This window comes from Myripristis murdjan, chromosome 16, assembly GCF_902150065.1.
Source record: "Myripristis murdjan chromosome 16, fMyrMur1.1, whole genome shotgun sequence".
NCBI lineage: Eukaryota > Metazoa > Chordata > Actinopteri > Holocentriformes > Holocentridae > Myripristis > Myripristis murdjan.
Genome location: NC_043995.1, coordinates 6,012,635 through 6,030,757, shown reverse-complemented (window position 1 = coordinate 6,030,757; position 18,123 = coordinate 6,012,635). Strand labels below are relative to the sequence as shown.

The window sequence follows — 18,123 nt, the reverse complement described above, 5'->3', positions numbered from 1 at the left end:
ACCCCAAAATAAAAATGCAGAGCTATTTAGGAATTACCAGTAATGATAAAGGTGCTAAAAGACATATGTGTGCTGAGACATAGTTATGAATTTTTCTGTCTATCCTGCCTTTGCAGAATAACCATGAGGGAAGACTACAATGATTCTTGCTATGGCAGTAAAGAGGAGACTTAGAGTCTTGACCTCAACTTCCCTTTTTCTACATAACTGAAAAAAAAGCTATATATATATACATATAGACTTGTCTTATGCAGCTCATTTGTGTCTTGTTGTAGTGTGTGCTCCATTTGCTCCTGAGGATGATGACAGTAATTTTGGTGATTCTCATCATAATGCCAGGTGAGCACATCGAAACCAGAGTGATGTTTTTAGGCTTGAGGAATATATATTTAGTTGTCAGTTGTGTTAATCTGAATTCTGTGATAGACTGACGTTGTTTTTCTTATAATGTAAAAGAGTTACTTGTTGCTGCCATTTTTTATAACTCATTTTCATATGGGTTACACATATAATTGAAGTTCATTACCGGTTGTAAAGCTCTGACTCTGACTGTGAGTTATAACTGTGTGCAGGCTCTTACACTGGCACACCTCTATATAAGACACACTACCTGTGTGTCTGTGTGTGTGTGTGTGTGTGTGTGTGTGTGTGTGTGTGTGTGTGTGTGTGTGTGTGTGTGTGTGTGTGTGATGCAACTTCTGCATGTGCGGATTCTGAGCCAACAGGTCCACCATTGACATGCTCTTCTCCCTCAGACAGCTACAGGAGAAATGTAGGGAACAAAAGCAGCCACTCTTCATAGATCTCACAAAAGCCTTCGATCTGGTCAGCAGACAAGGCCTCTTCAAGATCCTCCCCAAGATCAGATGTCCACCCAGGCTCTTGAGCTTCATCAAGTCCTTCCACAATGACTCAATGGGCACAGTGGTCTTTGATGGCTCAGCATCAGATGCCTTTGACATCTGAAGTGGAGTGAAACAGGGCTGTGTGCTCGTGCCCACCCTGTTCGGGATCTTCTTCTCTGTCCTGCTGAAGTATGCCTTCGGATCTGCCACAGAGGGCATCTATCTCTGACCAGGACTGATGGAAAGCTCTTTAATCCTTCCGGATTGAGAGCTAAGTCTAAAGTTCAGGTGAAGTGCCTGCATGACTTCCTCTTCGCAGATAATTCCCAGCATAATTCGTAATTCCCAGCATATACACCACTCTGAAACAGAGGCGCATGCATTGGCTCGGTCACGTAATGCGGATGGAAGGGATCTCCTCTTTGGAGAATTAGCTCAGGGAAAGCGTTCTATAGACAGACCTCATTTGCGCTACAAGGACATCTGCAAGAGAGACCTGAAAGCGCTGAGTGTTGACCTGAGTACCTGGGAAGCTGCAGCCTCAGATCGAACATCTTGGAGACAGACCATACAAGGAAGCCTCTCCAAGTTCGAAGAGACGCTTGCCCAGCAATCCGTGGTGAAGAGACAAAGGTGAAAGAATGAGGCCCAAAACCAGCCAGACAGACCAGCATCAGTCTTCACCTGTGTCCATTGTGGAAGGGAGTGCAAATTCCGCATTGGTCAAACCAGTCACACCCGACTCTGCACCAAAAGCAGTAGAATCACTGACCGGAGTGCACCTCCATAGTCCCCGAGACTGATGGGTGCCAGTAAAAATGCCTTATAAATTAATAAGACAATTTCGCTGTTTTTATTCTGTCAGCATATCATATGTATGACAAACGTTACAAATGTTTTATAAGTTAATGTCAGTTCCTCCTTTAGCTAGCAAACATGTTGTGTGGTCTTTTGCAGGACTGGTGAGTGCTGGTAGGTCAGTGACGTTTGAAAATCCTAATCCGTGTGCATTGAGGGGGTCGTCAGTGGAGTTTGGCTGCTCGTACGATTACCCAGATGGGGAAACTGTTCACAAGACCACATGGTCCAAAGGGGGATTGAAAGATGGCAGATGGATACGTACCAACCTCTCGAGCCTTCCCTCATATGGAAATCGTGTGGAATACCTCGGTGACCGACAGCACAACTGCAGCCTGGTGATTTCTGACCTGCAGGACAACGACACTGGATATTACTACTTCAGGTTTGATACCAACAGATATGGATGGCGCAGTAAAGGATCGGTGTACCTGTCTTTAGCAGGTAGAATTCATTTACACTGAGGGTTACTGTGCTTTATTGCATTTCATTAGGACTATTTTCAGAAGAATCTGTGAATATTTGTTTGATTCTTCAGGGCTGAAAGCCAGTGTGTACCCCGGCAGTGTGACAGCTGGAGAGAATGTGACTCTACAATGCAGCACAACCTGCCAACTGCCCAGGCCTCCCAACATAGTCTGGTTCAGAGATGGACAACATGTGGCCAAACCCAAGTTCCAGGCCAGAGCAGAGGATGCTGGGAACTATTCATGTGCTGTTGAAGGACATGAGTCAGTGACATCAGACCCTGTGGCTCTGGATGTTTTGTGTGAGTACATTTATCACATTATTTCTTCAAATATGAATTTAATTATTCTTAATGAATTATGTTTCATTCAGAACGACACATAATTCTTCACTGAAGTGAGTGAAATTTTATTCAAATGATCTTTGTACTACAACTGACACTCATATGCAGCATGAAGTTCAGGTGAGGAGGGAGGGGCTGGCAGAGATTTTGTGACTTTCAGGGGGTCCAGTATAGTGATCTCAGGGTTGTGTCTCTGCTTTTTGGGGATGTGGTGATCCTGTTGGAAAGTGGATTGACCCTTCTTATCTCAGTGTTTTCTTCATGAGTAGAGATCAAAAGATGGTTGTACTGGAGCAGTTATGCCATTGTTGTAGCATACTGTCATGGTGAACAAGGAACTGGGCCTGTGGGTAAAGCACTCAATTAGCTAGTTGATTTGTTACAACCCTCTAGTATGACCATGACCTTTGGGTAGTGGTGAAAATAACAGGGTTGCAGATTCACACAGCTGAAGTGAACTTCCCTTGCAGGATGGCTTGGCTCACCTTTAAGGCCAGGGCAAGGAGCTCAGTCATCCATGAGCTTAGAGTAGAGCTAAATGCTCCCCCGCATTAAAAGGAGCAGGTTGAGGTTGACTGATGATAAGGGTTGAATAGGATGCCTGCCTGGTCCCTCGATGTATAGTTTTTTCGGACACAGATGAGACCCCAAGGCGGACCCAGAACATGCTGGGGGGACTAGATTTTCCAGCTGGCCTGAAAATGCCCCAGGAGGAGCTGTTGGATGTGATTAGGGAAAAGGATGTCTAGGCTGCCCTCCTCAACCTGCAACCCAGCCCTGTAGAGAATGGATGGAAGGATGGATGGAAGGACTTGTACAAATCAAGTGTCTTTCACACACTGACACAATATCATGAGAATTAGCATTTTAAATGTTGAATAATGCTCCTCTGCCCTCCACAATTAAAGATAACTCTTGTATAAAAGCTGCATTTCAAATTAAACCGCAGTTACTACATTTATTGTTTATGAATGCTCATTGTAGGTCCAAATTCAGCTATTTGTGTAAGGCATACCATCATAGTCATTTGCAAAAAATGACAAATTTACTGTTCACTGCCATTGGTTATTACTACTTCAGCTTTGATACAAAAAAATTTGGATGGCAAAGAAAGGATCAGTGCATCTGTCTTTGGTTAACTGAATTCATGTAGCTGTATTTTCAGAAGTGTTTCTGAATACTTCTCTGTTTCTTCAGGGCTGACAGCCAGTGTGTACCCCGATAGCGTGACTGCTGGAGAGAAAGTGACTCTACAATGCAGCACAACCTTGCAACTGCTAAGGCCTCCCAACATAGTCTGGTTCAGAGATGGACAACGTGTGGCCAAACCCGAGTTCCAGGCCAGGGCAGAGGATGCTGGGAACTATTCATGTGCCTTTCGAGGACATGAGTCAGTGACATCAGACCCTGTGGCTCTGAATGTTTTGTGTAAGTACATTTATCACATTGTATGTTAAAATATAGATGTCCATTTAATTATACTTCATGAATTCTGTTTCATTTAGAATGAAACATAATTCTTCACTGAAGTGAGTGAAGTGATCTTTCTAGTAATAAATAGTTTTTTTTTTTTTGTCTCTGCAACCCGCTTCTGCGTTTGGCTCCGACCAACCACATCCCCACTTGACAGAATGAACAGACCAATACAGGACCCAGCGGAGCAATATTGTGTTTTGGTTAGACCATGGCCTGCCACTCTGTCCCACAACCCATTTCTGGGAACCCGTCTATCCTTTTGAGGTCCACATAGCCACCAGCTGGCCAAGTGCAGGCGCGCTAGTCAACAGCGTGCTAGCCTCCAGCATGCTAGCCTCCTGCATGTTAGCCATCTGCATGCTAGCCACCAGCCAGCTTGCCATCAGCCTAGCTTCCAGCCCCAGTCTCCTGTGCCCAGGCCCAGTTCCTAGTGTCCGTGCTGCTGCCCCAGGCCCAGTTCCTAGTGTCCATGTTACAGCCCCGGCCGCAGTTCCAGTTCCCCCGAGTCCAAGTCTGACTGGCTTCCCCAGTCCCTGTTTCAGTTCCCCAAAGTCCGAGTCCGACTGGCTGCCCCAGTCTCAGTTCCCCGAGTCTGAGCTCGACTGGCTGCCCCAATCTCAGTACCTGCTGCCCATGTGACAGCCCTGGTCCCAGCCCCCAGGACCCGTGTAGCACTTATCCCGGCCTCCCATGGCCATGCTGCTGCTTTCCCGGCATCCTGTGTCACTGGTCTCACCAGCTCATCGGCGTCCACACTGCCCAGCATCCCTAAGTCCACACTGCCTGACATTGTGGCCAGCCTGCAGTGTAATGCTACCCACACTGCCACGAACCAGGGAGGTTCCGCCTTGGCTGCCAGCATTGTAGGTGGCTCCACCCTTCATTTCGCCTCCCTGGTTCCCAGCACCCCAGCCGTCTGCCAGAGCACCACCCTGTCCTTGGTTCCCAGTGCCCAGGCAATCTGCCCTATGCAGCAGTTCCTGCTTTGACTTGAGTTTGATCATATTCACCTGAGTTTATCATGCTGACAGCCACAACTAATGAGCTGTGACTAAGGTAAAGCACTATATAGGAAGGAAATTCATGTGATGTACCCTCAGTTGCTTGTTGAGACTATTCTTTCAGTATGCTGTTTGTTCATTCTGATTAATAATTACCTTGACAGCTTTGTTTTCATCTCCTGTGTCTTCTCTGCACCTGGGTTCTATTCCTCATCTTGTAACAATATGGAAAGAGTTTGTGGAAACCATGATGAAGTTCAGGTGAGGAGGTAGGGGCTGGCAGAGATTTTGTGACTTTCAGGGGGTCCAGTATAGTGATCTCAGGGTTTTTGGGGATGTGGTGATCCTGTTGCAAAGTGGATTGACCCCTCTGAGTTACTTGCACAAGTGAATAAGTTCAGGTATCTCAGTGTTTTCTTCATGAGTAGAGATCAAAAGATGGTTGTACTGGAGCAGTTATGCCATTGTTGTAGCATACTGTCATGGTGAACAAGGAACTGGGCCTGTGGGTAAAGCACTCAATTAGCTAATTGATTTGTTACAACCCTCAAGTATGATCATGACCTTTGGGTAGTGGTGAAAATAACAGGGTTGCAGACTCCCACAGCTGAAGTGAACCTCCCTTGCAGGATGGCTTGGCTCACCTTTAAGGCCAGGGCAAGGAGCTCAGTCATCCATGAGCTTAGAGTAGAGCTAAATGCTCCCCCGCATTAAAAGGAGCAAGTTGAGGTTGACTGATGATAAGGGTTGAATAGGATGCCTGCCTGGTCCCTCCATGTATAGTTTTTTCGGACACAGATGAGACCCCAAGGCGGACCCAGAACATGCTGGGGGGACTAGGTTTTCCAGCTGGCCTGGGAATGCCCCAGGAGGAGCTGTTGGATGTGATTAGGGAAAAGGATGTCTAGGCTGCCCTCCTCTGCCTGCAACCCAGCCCTGTAGATAATGGATGGAAGGATGGATGGAAGGACATGTACAAATCAAGTGTCTTTCACACACTGACACAATATCATGAGAATTAGCATTTTAAATGTTGAATAATGCTCCTCTGCCCTCCACAACTTTTATTTTCAGAAGTGTTTCTGAATACTTCTCTGTTTCTTCAGGGCTGACAGCCAGTGTGTACCCCGATAGTGTGACTGCTGGAGAGAATGTGACTCTACAATGCAGCACAACCTTGCAACTGCTAAGGCCTCCCAACATAGTCTGGTTCAGAGATGGACAACGTGTGGCCAAACCCGAGTTCCAGGCCAGAGCAGAGGATGCTGGGAACTATTCATGTGCCTTTCAAGGACATGAGTCAGTGACATCAGACCCTGTGGCTCTGAATGTTTTGTGTGAGTACTTTTTTCATAACATTATGTTATGAAGATAATCTCTGTCATATCCAGGCTATGTGTCCATTTAATTATTCTTAGCTGGTCACATTCAGAATTTGAATGAAACACAATTCATTGAAACTTTCAAAACAATGTGAATGAAGTTTGATATGAATAATATTTGTAGCTCAGCCGATGATCAGCTCTGTGACAAATATGAATATGAATATGAAGCTATAATGTGGAAATATCCTTAATCAATGTAATTTATGTCCAATTGTGCCACATTTAACATGTACAGTGAACAACATGTTTAATTTATGTATGTATAATACTATGTTTTTTATTTTGGTGCAGATGCTCCAGTGAAGGTGCTGGTGGAGGTCAGTCATGATGACAACCTGGCAGAGGGCAGCAGTGTGAACCTGACCTGCAGCAGTGTTGCTAACCCAGCAGCAGACAGCTACACCTGGTACAGGAGGACGGGCTCCCCCAACAGCTCCCTGGAGCTGGTCGGGTCAGGACAGGTGCTGTCTCTTCCCTCTATGGAGCCGTCCCACACTGGACACTACCTCTGTCGGGCCAGGAACCCACTGGGGGAAGAGAGCTCAGCTGAGCTGCTGCTGGAGATGGACGAAACAATATGTGAGTTTTGAGGGGCAGTTGAGGTTGTGGGTAGGGGTACAATTTATACCTTAAAGCCACTGAAAAATCACCATTTTATCTGTAACCTGAGCAGTTAGCCCACTCTAATGTGAAAAGGAGTTGTAGATGATTCTGTTCCAGGAATGGGACCCGGAACAGAATCATTTTTCTTTACTCTTATTTCTTAACAGTGTACAATTTCTTGAGATAATGCAGCTTTGTTGGGCCAAATACATGAGTGTGATCTCAGATTTTGCCTAAATGTAAAGAGAGATTGTTATCACAAAGACAAACTCCTATATTAGGAATCTCTTTTCCCAACGTCTCCTCTCAAGATGTCTGACATAGTAGCAGTGATTCTCTGTTAAGCAGTTCACTAATGGAGTTTGATTTGATCTCATTTTTTATACTTTTCTCTGTCAATTCTGTTTTAGCTCATTCTTTAATCCTCCGTGTTGGATTTGCAGTCAAGACTGCAGTTTTGCTCATGCTTCCCTTGGTTCTGGTCTGGGTCTGGTAAGTTGATCATTCATACACAATTCATTATATTGGCAGTTTTCATTTTGTATCAGTATGATCCAGTTACACAAACTAACATATGTCTTAATGTTATCTATTTTATACTGCACGTCCCATTTTTGCTTGCATCATAATGAATACGTGACATGCAGAAGAGTTACTTTAAAATTATATTTTGTCTTATATTGTTTTGAAAGGAAGCGGAGATCTGCTGCAGAAGATTAGGTGAGAAAGGCTCGTTTTTTTGTAAATACAGTAAGGGTGAAGGATATAATGAATTTGCCCTGAATACTGCACAGATTGAGATAACTCAGCTACTTTTAATTTGATTCTTTTCAGTTCGATGGGCACTCATGAACCATGCTCGATGTTAGGAAACATGTTAGGAACCATGTTGATTTTCATGACCCTATAATTTTTCCTGTCATGCCACAGGCCAAACTTCAAACTACGAAAGCGCCAATAGTTTTTATTCAAATCTTTTCAAATTTGCTATTTAGGGACATCAGGATTCACTGAAGATTGCTTTCATTCACTGACAGCACACCTAGTTACAGTGTCTCACATTACAACTAATGTTGTTCTGTTGTCATGTTTCAGGAGGACAGTGCAATTTATGAAAACGTCAGTGAGAACAGATCTGATAGAAATGCTGTCATCACCTCAGCTGGTCAGGACACCAGAGTTATAGAAAAGGAAATTACTGTCTGATGAAACTGAGAAGCGTGACGACACTCTGTTGCACTAAAAAACAACCACACAAAAGACATCAACCTACCACACGAGAATGTCTGCAGCATGACTGTCATTTCTACTATGGACAAGGGGGACATGCCACCCTGCAGGGGTGGGCAGCGACCAGTTACAAGTAACGTAAATGAGGATAAGTTTTGAGGATCGAGTTTGAGGATCAACCCTGTCTCATGGTGGTTTGTGCAGTGGTCACCAAATTTAATCCACAGATTTGTGTCCCTGGTCACTGGACATTTTTTTTTTTTGCACACACGGACACAAATTTAAATCATGTCCTTCAACGAATTCTCTTTTTTGTGCATATGCATACAAACTTAATTTGTATCATGAACACGATTCTTCCTGTTGCCACCTCCACAAGTAGCTAAACTCTGGTAACTTTAGCAACTTTTAATGAGAACAAGACATCAAGAGCAGATCAGCCCAGTCTCAGCTAACCTGCACCAGCTACCTGTGTCTTTTAGGGTTGATTTTAAAGTTCTTCTACTTGTTTCTAAGGCTCTCAATGGGCTAGGACCAGCCTACATTACTGATTCTTTATTGTTTTATGATGCTTCACTGCCTCTTTGATCCCCTGCTGCTGTTTTTTTTAGACACAATCTATCACATAAAAAAGATCATCAGCAGCTTGGCCTTTATTTAATTATGTACCAAAATGATGGAATGCCCTCCCCTAGGCTAAAAAGATGTGCTGTGAACATTTTTAAACAAAAACTCAAAACTTATTTATTCAACATTGCTTTTAACTATCATGCTTCCTTTGTTTTATTCTGTAATTCTGATTTTTTTTTTTTAACATATTTTACTGTTTTATGTCCTTTGTCTTACTTTTTTGTCTTCCTTTGTTTCTCCATATCTTACTGTTCTATATCATAATTTGTTTAATCTTCTATGTATCTTATTCACATTTGTGTTTCAATTGATTGCTTGGTTTTATCATGTAGAATTTACACTTGTTTTTAATTGCCTGTTGAATACTTGTTTTTTCACCTTATTGTAAAGCACACCCACTGTATGAAAGTGTTATATGTGGGTAAAGTATTATTATTATTAGATCTGATAATTGACAGTGGATGAACAGTCTGTACACCAAATAAAAATGCAGATAAATCAGATGAATCAGTTATTTTATCACATGGTGTGAAGAGACCAAGCCAAATCGTAACTAGTACTCATCTACTCAAAGTAGTTGAAAACACTCTTCTCAGAATACTTTTAATTAAGTCGCTCTCTTACTTTTACTCATACTAAAGTACATTTATTCTCTATTCTATTTTTCTGTGTTCTATCTATCTCCAGTTTAACACAGCTCCACAAGAACTCATGCCAAACAGCTGCCTGGAAACATCTCACAATTTCGACTTTTTATCTCATAATTTTGACTGTTTAGCTCATAATTCTGACTTTTTTTGAATCTCATAATTTAACTTTTAATCTCACAATTTCGACTTTTTATCTTATAATTATGATTTAGCATGTTGATTTTGTTTTGCTTTTGAGTGAGCAAGGCGCATGAGGAGCGGATAGTCCTGTCATGAGTCCTCTGGCAGCGCTGAGGAGGGGGGGGGCGGGATGGAGGAGTCTCAACCACAGCTGTGCTGCTGCTTACTCTGCTCATGAGGCCAGGTGAGAAGATAGACTCTTCTATTTTGATCAAAAACAGGGAAAAGGCCCAAATGACCTGTAGTCGTCAGTATGCACATATGAAATGAGTTGTGTAAATACTATGACTATGAATAATAGTCTAATACTATAACACAGTTACATAACATATATCTGAAGTTTGTGATGAGTCCATGCACCACAAATAATCCCCAGGTAACTTCAAATCAGCACCAGACCATTCTGCTAATATCTTGTGATTCATCATCATCATCGTCTTCCTCTTTTTCTTCTTTTTTTCCCCCTTCTTCTTATGGATTAACCAGTTAAACTTTATTTGCATTGTGCATTAGGTTTTCAGATGGATCCTGCTTTATGACTTAGTGAGACAGCTCCACTGTATGACAAATGTAATCAGTGTTTTATAAGTTAATGTCAGTTTCTCCTTTAGCTGTGAATTTCCTTATTGTGGGATAAATAAAGGCATATCTTATCTTATCTTATCTTATCTTAAAATCCTAATCCGTGTGCATTGAGGGGGTCGTCAGTGGAGTTTGGCTGCTCGTACGATTACCCAGATGGGGAAACTGTTCACAAGACCACGTGGTTCAAAGGGGGATTGAAAGATGGCCGATGGATACGTACCAACCTCTCAAGCCTTCCCTCATATGGAAATCGTGTGGAATACCTCAGTGACCAACAACACAACTGCAGCCTGGTGATTTCTGACCTGCAGGACAACGACACTGGATATTACTACTTCAGGTTTGATACCAACAGATATGGATGGCACAGTAAAGGATCGGTGCACCTGTCTTTAGCAGGTAGAATTCATTTACATTGAGGGTTACTGTGCTTTATTGCATTTCATTTTTAGAAGAGTGTGTGAATATTTGTCTGATTCTTCAGGGCTGACAGCCAGTGAGTACCCTGACAGTGTGACAGCTGGAGAGAAAGTGACTCTACAATGCAGCACATCCTGCCAACTTCCCAGGCCTCCCAACATAGTCTGGTTCAGAGATGGACAACATGTGGCCAAACCTGAGTTCCAGGCCAGAGCAGAGGATGCTGGGAACTATTCATGTGCTGCTGAAGGACATGAGTCAGTGACATCAGACCCTGTGGCTCTGAATGTTTTGGGTAAGTGCATTTATCACATTATTCAATAAGATATGTATGTCAATTTAATTATTCTTAGCTGGTCACATTCAGAATTTGAATGAAAAATAATTGTTCACTGTTTGATGTAAATGATCTTTGTAGCACAACTGATAGTCACCGTTGGTGTATATCTGTAGCAGTTCCTGCTTTGACCTCCAGATGGCAGCAGAGAATCTGTGTTGTGTAATTTCAGAATTCAGAATTTCTGCTTATTTTTACTCAAAAATGAGGTATAATTTTATGTAAATGAGGTCTATTGACCATACATTCCAAAAATAAGTGTAAATTTGGTGGTAATGAGTTGGAGTGAAGTTGACTAACAAAGTGAAACACAGAATTGGGTGATAATTTTATGCTATATGCTTTACAACCAGTCAAACCACAAAGGGAACAGTGAACTTAAAAGGAACAATAGAAAAAAAACTACACGGAGATCAGTGAAATGAACTTCATATTGCTTTGAGGTGTAGGGTAGATGTCATGGAACTGTTCAAGCAGTTCAAGCCCCCCACCCCCCTTCTCAAGCCAGTTGTGTCACCCCCACCTCTGAAATCAAAATTTCGTCCATGATTTATTGTCTATATAAACTCCTGCAAAAGTCAGCCTTGATTAATTTAATAGTGTCTTTGCCTGTGGAAGGGAAGTGTCGTGGAAAAAACACCAAAACGCACCAAGAGGGAAGGAAAATGATCCCAACTTTCTGGACTGTTGTTAAATGCATCACCTCTTCAACGCGGGCCACAGTGCTGAGCTCGCAGCCCAGCAATCCACTCACAGCGCTGCAGGCAAATGAAGAGAAAAGCACCGCACATATTTCACATTATATAGAATGAACCTGTTTCATGAAAAAAAAGAAGAGGAGGAGAAGAAGAAGAAAAGAGAATCAGAGCCAGAAATACTTTATTGATCCCCGAGGGGAAATTGGTTCAATCACAGTTTCTCAAATTCACAAGAGAAGAATTAAATTATAAGAAATAAAGAGAAATACAAAATATAAACATATGTGCCTTACAAATTGCAATGTGTATGTGCATTATGTATAGTTGTATCCAAGGTATGTGCATAATAAGCATTAAGTCTCAATATGTTCATTAACCCGTACAATTAATGCACATTTTGAGAATACAGCAATTAATACAGAAATAAGAAACTGAGAATATTGAAAAAGGCATACCTATGTACACCTTCTATACACAGGTATACGGCACTGTTGAATTGTTGAAGTCTTACAAGAATAAGTTGTTGCACAGTTAAATGGTTAAAACACAGTTTAAATGTTTGTGTGTGTGTGTGTGTGTGGTTGTTGTTTGTTTGTTTTTTTAAAAGTAAATAAATTTAGTAATTAATTAATAAATTTTGTCTTTGTCCCAGGAAGGGCTTTATTTCAGTAACAAGTCAGCTATCCACAGTGAGTTTTAGTGAAAGTGGAAAGAAGGAAGGTTACAACCAGCAGCCTCATTCATTCTATTAGCTGACTGATTGATTCACATGATTAATACTTATGTGACAAAACCATACTTGCACACAATCATAATTTCACTAATTTATAGGTAATTTATTTCACTAAATCAATAAGTACATGTCAACAAGCTGTCTTGAGTGCTTGTCGATTTATTTATGAGATGCCTGTGTGTCACACAAATATCTGCCACATTTTCAGGTAGGGTCTGAAACTCTGTTCTGTTGTTGTCAATATACAGCATTTAAGTCCATGACAAACAAAATACAAAACAAAGATAGTGAATATTGAATGAGTGAAGGAGTTAGCCACTGGGAAGTCAGTCAGAGACAGAATCACACAAAGCAACAGGTTTCACAGAACTCTCACAGCTGAATGTGCTTGTGACGTCACAAAGACTGTCTCTCCATGCATTATGCTGCAGGTCTCTAGATGTCTCATTTTGTGCGCGCGTTTGAGCAGTGAGCAGCAACTTTCTGTGACAATTGCAAGCAACTTTGTATAACTACTTTGTTTGATATTTTCTGTTTGTTACTTTCCACGTGGAATACAATCTCCTCAGCCAGGATGCAGGCTCTGCTCCGGGCCAAAGAGCAGGAGATTTTCTCGCTGCGATATAGACTCAGAGATGCAGAGGAGAAGAAAAGGAGAGATGAGGCCTGGTGGTCCTCGCAGGTCAAGGAGAAGGACAGAAAGCTGCAGGTCCTCCGAAAAGCTCTCAGTGACATGGAGAGCATACAAAAGGCCTCCAGGGTGGATGAGGAGACATGGAAGAGAGAGAGACAAGACCTGGAGGAGAAAATGAAGGCGGCGTTTGACTGGGGATCCACCGTCTTCAACGACAAGACCAAGGAAGTCAACCTGCTTCGCCAGAGCATCGAGGAGGAGCGCCAGAAAACAAATCAGGCCCTGCAGGATAAAGAAGAGCTTGAAAAAGTGCTGAAAGACAACAAAAGCACTACTGAGTCTCTGAACATGGAGATTGAAAAGATGTCCTCCAGCATTGCAGCTCTGCAGGCCCAGTCTGCCTCTCAGCAGGAGGAGTTCCAGAGGATGCTGAAGCAGGCAGAGGACAGGGCAATTGAGACATGTGAGGACAACAACAAGGTCCTTGCCCAACTCACTGAATCCATCAACTGTCTCAGGGATCAGCAGAAGCACTGGGCCGAGCAGAAGCTGCAGCTGGAGGCTCAGATGGCAGAGGAGCGTGAGTCCTGGAAGGAAGAGAGGGAGAAGCTGCAGGAAAAGCTGAAACAGACTGAGGAAACCTGCACTGCTCAACTGGCAGAGATCAGCTCCCTTTGTCAGAACGCAGAGTCTGCCGCAAAGGAGAGGGCAGAGATGGCCGCCACCATCACCGCTCTGTCCTCCCAAAGCCTGGCAGCAGCTTCCAGTGAGACAGAGGCTGAGCAGCAGATAGCAGCTGAGAGCGCAGAGGCTGACCCAAGCAGCCAGACAGAAGACCACGCTGCAGTCAGCAAGGTACTATATGCACATTTATTTTTACTGTATTTATTTTTCTGGTCTGTAAAAACAAAGTGCTGCAGAGTTTTGTACTAAATGAATTTCTCTCTTTCTGTGTCAGAAGCGCAAAGGATGGAGACGTGTCTTCAGCCTCAATATTTTCAGGAGGAAGAAGAAGAGGAGCGCTGAGAAGGGGCTGAATGAGGATAATTAAGTGTGCAGGGCCCGGCTGCTTTGGAAGGAAAGACATCACTGCCAGCAGCCAATAAACATCTAACCAGCAAACATCCTCCAATCAGCAAACATCCTCCAACCTGCATGCTTCCTCCAATCAGCAAAGATCCTCCAATCAGCAAACGTCCTCCAACCTGCATGCTTCCTCCAATCAGCAAACATCCTCCAATCAGCAAACATCCTCCAACCTGCACAGCTTCTCCAACCAACACACTTTCTCTAGCCAGCCAACCTGCTGCAGCCAACCTCCTCCAACTGGCAAACCTCCATCAGCCAACAAACCTCCAGCTTGCAAATCTCCACCAGCCGGCAAAACTCCACCAGCCGACAAACATCCAGCCTGCAAACCTCCACCAGCCGGCAAAACTCCACCAGCCAACAAATCTCCTCCAACCGGCAAACCTCCACCAGCCGACAAACCTCTAGCCAGCAAAACTCCACCAACCAACACAACTCCACCAGCCGACAAATCTCCTCCAACCGGCAAACCTCCACCAGCCGACAAACCTCCACCAGCCGATAAATCTCCTCCAAACGGCAAACCTCCACCAGCCGACAAACCTCTAGCCAGCAAACCTCCACCAACTGGCAAACCTCCACCAGCCGGCAAACCACCACCAGCCGACAAACCTCCATCAGCCGGCAAACCTCCACCAGCCGACAAACCTCTAGCCAGCAAACCTCCACCAGCTGGCAAAACTCCACCAACTGGCAAACCTCCACCAGCCAGCAAAAATTCCTCCAACCGGCAAAACTCCACCAGCTGGCAAACCACCAGCCGACAAACCTCCATCAGCCGGCAAAACTCCACCAGCCGACAAATCTCTTCCAACCGGCAAACCTCCACCAGCCAACAAACCTCCAGCCTGCAAACCTCCACCAGCCGGCAAAACTCCACCATCCGACAAACCTCCTCCAAACGGCAAACCTCCACCAGCCGACAAACCTCCACCAGCTGGCAAAACTCCACCAGCCAACAAACCTCCATCAGCCGGCAAAACTCCACCAGCCGGCAAAAACTCCTCCAAATGGCAAACCTCCACCAGCCGACAAACCTCCAGCCTGCAAACCTCCACCAGCTGACAAACCTCCATCAGCCGGCAAAATTCCACCAGCCGACAAATCTCCTCCAAACGGCAAACCTCCACCAGCAGGCAAATCTCCAGCCTGTAAACCTCCACCAGCCGGCAAACCACCACCAGCCGACAAACCTCCATCAGCCGCCAAAACTCCATCAGGCGACAAATCTCTTCCAACCGGCAAACCTCCACCAGCCGACAAACCTCCAGCCTCCAAACCTCCACCAGCCGGCAAAACTCCACATGCCAACAAACCTCCTCCAAACGGCAAACCTCCACCAGCCGACAAACCTTTAGCCAGCAAACCTCCACCAGCCGGCAAAACTCCACCAGCCGACAAACCTCGACCAGCCGACAAATCTCCTCCAAACGGCAAACCTCCACCAGCCGACAAACCTCTAGCCAGCAAACCTCCACCAACTGGCAAACCTCCACCAGCCGGCAAACCACCACCAGCCGACAAACCTCCATCAGCCGGCAAACCTCCACCAGCCGACAAACCTCTAGCCAGCAAACCTCCACCAGCTGGCAAAACTCCACCAACTGGCAAACCTCCACCAGCCAGCAAAAATTCCTCCAACCGGCAAAACTCCACCAGCTGGCAAACCACCAGCCGACAAACCTCCATCAGCCGGCAAAACTCCACCAGCCGACAAATCTCTTCCAACCGGCAAACCTCCACCAGCCAACAAACCTCCAGCCTGCAAACCTCCACCAGCCGGCAAAACTCCACCACCTGACAAACCTCCTCCAAACGGCAAACCTCCACCAGCCGACAAACCTCCACCAGCTGGCAAAACTCCACCAGCCAACAAACCTCCATCAGCCGGCAAAACTCCACCAGCCGGCAAAAACTCCTCCAAATGGCAAACCTCCACCAGCCGACAAACCTCCAGCCTGCAAACCTCCACCAGCTGACAAACCTCCATCAGCCGGCAAAATTCCACCAGCCGACAAATCTCCTCCAAACGGCAAACCTCCACCAGCAGGCAAATCTCCAGCCTGTAAACCTCCACCAGCCGGCAAACCACCACCAGCTGACAAACCTCCATCAGCCGCCAAAACTCCATCAGGCGACAAATCTCTTCCAACCGGCAAACCTCCACCAGCCGACAAACCTCCAGCCTCCAAACCTCCACCAGCCGGCAAAACTCCACATGCCAACAAACCTCCTCCAAACGGCAAACCTCCACCAGCCGACAAACCTTTAGCCAGCAAACCTCCACCAGCCGGCAAAACTCCACCAACCAACAAAACTTTACCAGCCGACAAATCTCCTCCAAACGGCAAACCTCCACCAGCCGACAAACCTCCACCAGCTGGCAAAACTCCACCAGCCAACAAATCTCCTCCAACCGGCAAACCTCCACCAGCCGACAAATCTCCTCCAAACGGCAAACCTCCACCAGCCGGCAGACCTCTAGCCAGCAAACCTCCACCAGCCGGCAAAAATCCACCAGCTGGCAAAACTCCACCAGCCGGCAAAACTCCACCAGCCGACAAACTTCCACGAGCCGACCAAACCCCACCAGCCAACAAAACCCCACAGCTGGCAAAACTCCACTAGCTGACAAACCTCCTCCAAATGGTAAACCTCCTTCAATTATTGTTCACTGGTCCTGGGAGACACTTTGAGTTCTTCCATGTTTTTTTAACATGTTTGAATGACATTAAAAAATCTGAATCTCAATCTCCACCAGCCAGCAAACCTCCATCAGCCGGCGAATCTCCTCCAGCCTCCAAACCTCCACCAGCCGACAAATCTCTAGCTGGTATACCTCTATCCGGCTATTATTCACTGGTCCTGGGACACACTTTTAGTTCTTCCATGTTTTTTTTGTTTTTTGTTTTTTTTAACATGTTTGAATGACATTAAAAAATCTGAATCTGAATCTCCTCCAGCCAGCAGACCTCCACCAGCCGACAAATCTCCTCCAAACGGCAAACCTCCACCAGCAGGCAAATCTCCAGCCTGTAAACCTCCACCAGCCGGCAAACCACCACCAGCCGACAAACCTCCATCAGCCGCCAAAACTCCATCAGGCGACAAATCTCTTCCAACCGGCAAACCTCCACCAGCCGACAAACCTCCAGCCTCCAAACCTCCACCAGCCGGCAAAACTCCACATGCCAACAAACCTCCTCCAAACGGCAAACCTCCACCAGCCGACAAACCTTTAGCCAGCAAACCTCCACCAGCCGGCAAAACTCCACCAACCAACAAAACTTTACCAGCCGACAAATCTCCTCCAAACGGCAAACCTCCACCAGCCGACAAACCTCCACCAGCTGGCAAAACTCCACCAGCCAACAAATCTCCTCCAACCGGCAAACCTCCACCAGCCGACAAATCTCCTCCAAACGGCAAACCTCCACCAGCCGGCAGACCTCTAGCCAGCAAACCTCCACCAGCCGGCAAAAATCCACCAGCTGGCAAAACTCCACCAGCCGGCAAAACTCCACCAGCCGACAAACTTCCACAAGCCGACCAAACCCCACCAGCCAACAAAACCCCACAGCTGGCAAAACTCCACTAGCTGACAAACCTCCTCCAAATGGTAAACCTCCTTCAATTATTGTTCACTGGTCCTGGGAGACACTTTGAGTTCTTCCATGTTTTTTTAACATGTTTGAATGACATTAAAAAATCTGAATCTCAATCTCCACCAGCCAGCAAACCTCCATCAGCCGGCGAATCTCCTCCAGCCTCCAAACCTCCACCAGCCGACAAATCTCTAGCTGGTATACCTCTATCCGGCTATTATTCACTGGTCCTGGGACACACTTTTAGTTCTTCCATGTTTTTTTTGTTTTTTGTTTTTTTTAACATGTTTGAATGACATTAAAAAATCTGAATCTGAATCTCCTCCAGCCAGCAGACCTCCACCAGCCGACAA

The 18,123-nt window shown here is 45.2% G+C and overlaps 1 protein-coding gene across 1 annotated transcript; it reads left to right on the top strand.

Moving 5' to 3' along the window:
- Positions 1 to 286: 286 nt before the first annotated feature.
- On the top strand, positions 287 to 9,342 carry cd22 (cd22 molecule). Its single transcript, XM_030072453.1, has 7 exons — positions 287 to 339; positions 1,803 to 2,147; positions 3,712 to 3,942; positions 6,668 to 6,955; positions 7,390 to 7,471; positions 7,672 to 7,699; positions 8,075 to 9,342. Exons 1-6 carry the CDS (start codon positions 300 to 302, stop codon positions 7,697 to 7,699), a joined length of 1,014 nt encoding a protein of 337 aa, XP_029928313.1. The 5' UTR covers positions 287 to 299; the 3' UTR covers positions 8,075 to 9,342.
- Positions 9,343 to 18,123: the final 8,781 nt, after the last annotated feature.

Excerpts from the sequence above, each read along its gene's own strand:
- cd22 (XM_030072453.1), top strand. The coding sequence starts at position 300 with ATGATGACAGTAATTTTGGTGATTCTCATCATAATGCCAG. Across the intron at positions 340-1,802 it reads GATTCTCATCATAATGCCAG|GACTGGTGAGTGCTGGTAGG; the intron begins GTGAGCACATCG and ends GGTCTTTTGCAG. Across the intron at positions 3,943-6,667 it reads TGTGGCTCTGAATGTTTTGT|ATGCTCCAGTGAAGGTGCTG; the intron begins GTAAGTACATTT and ends ATTTTGGTGCAG.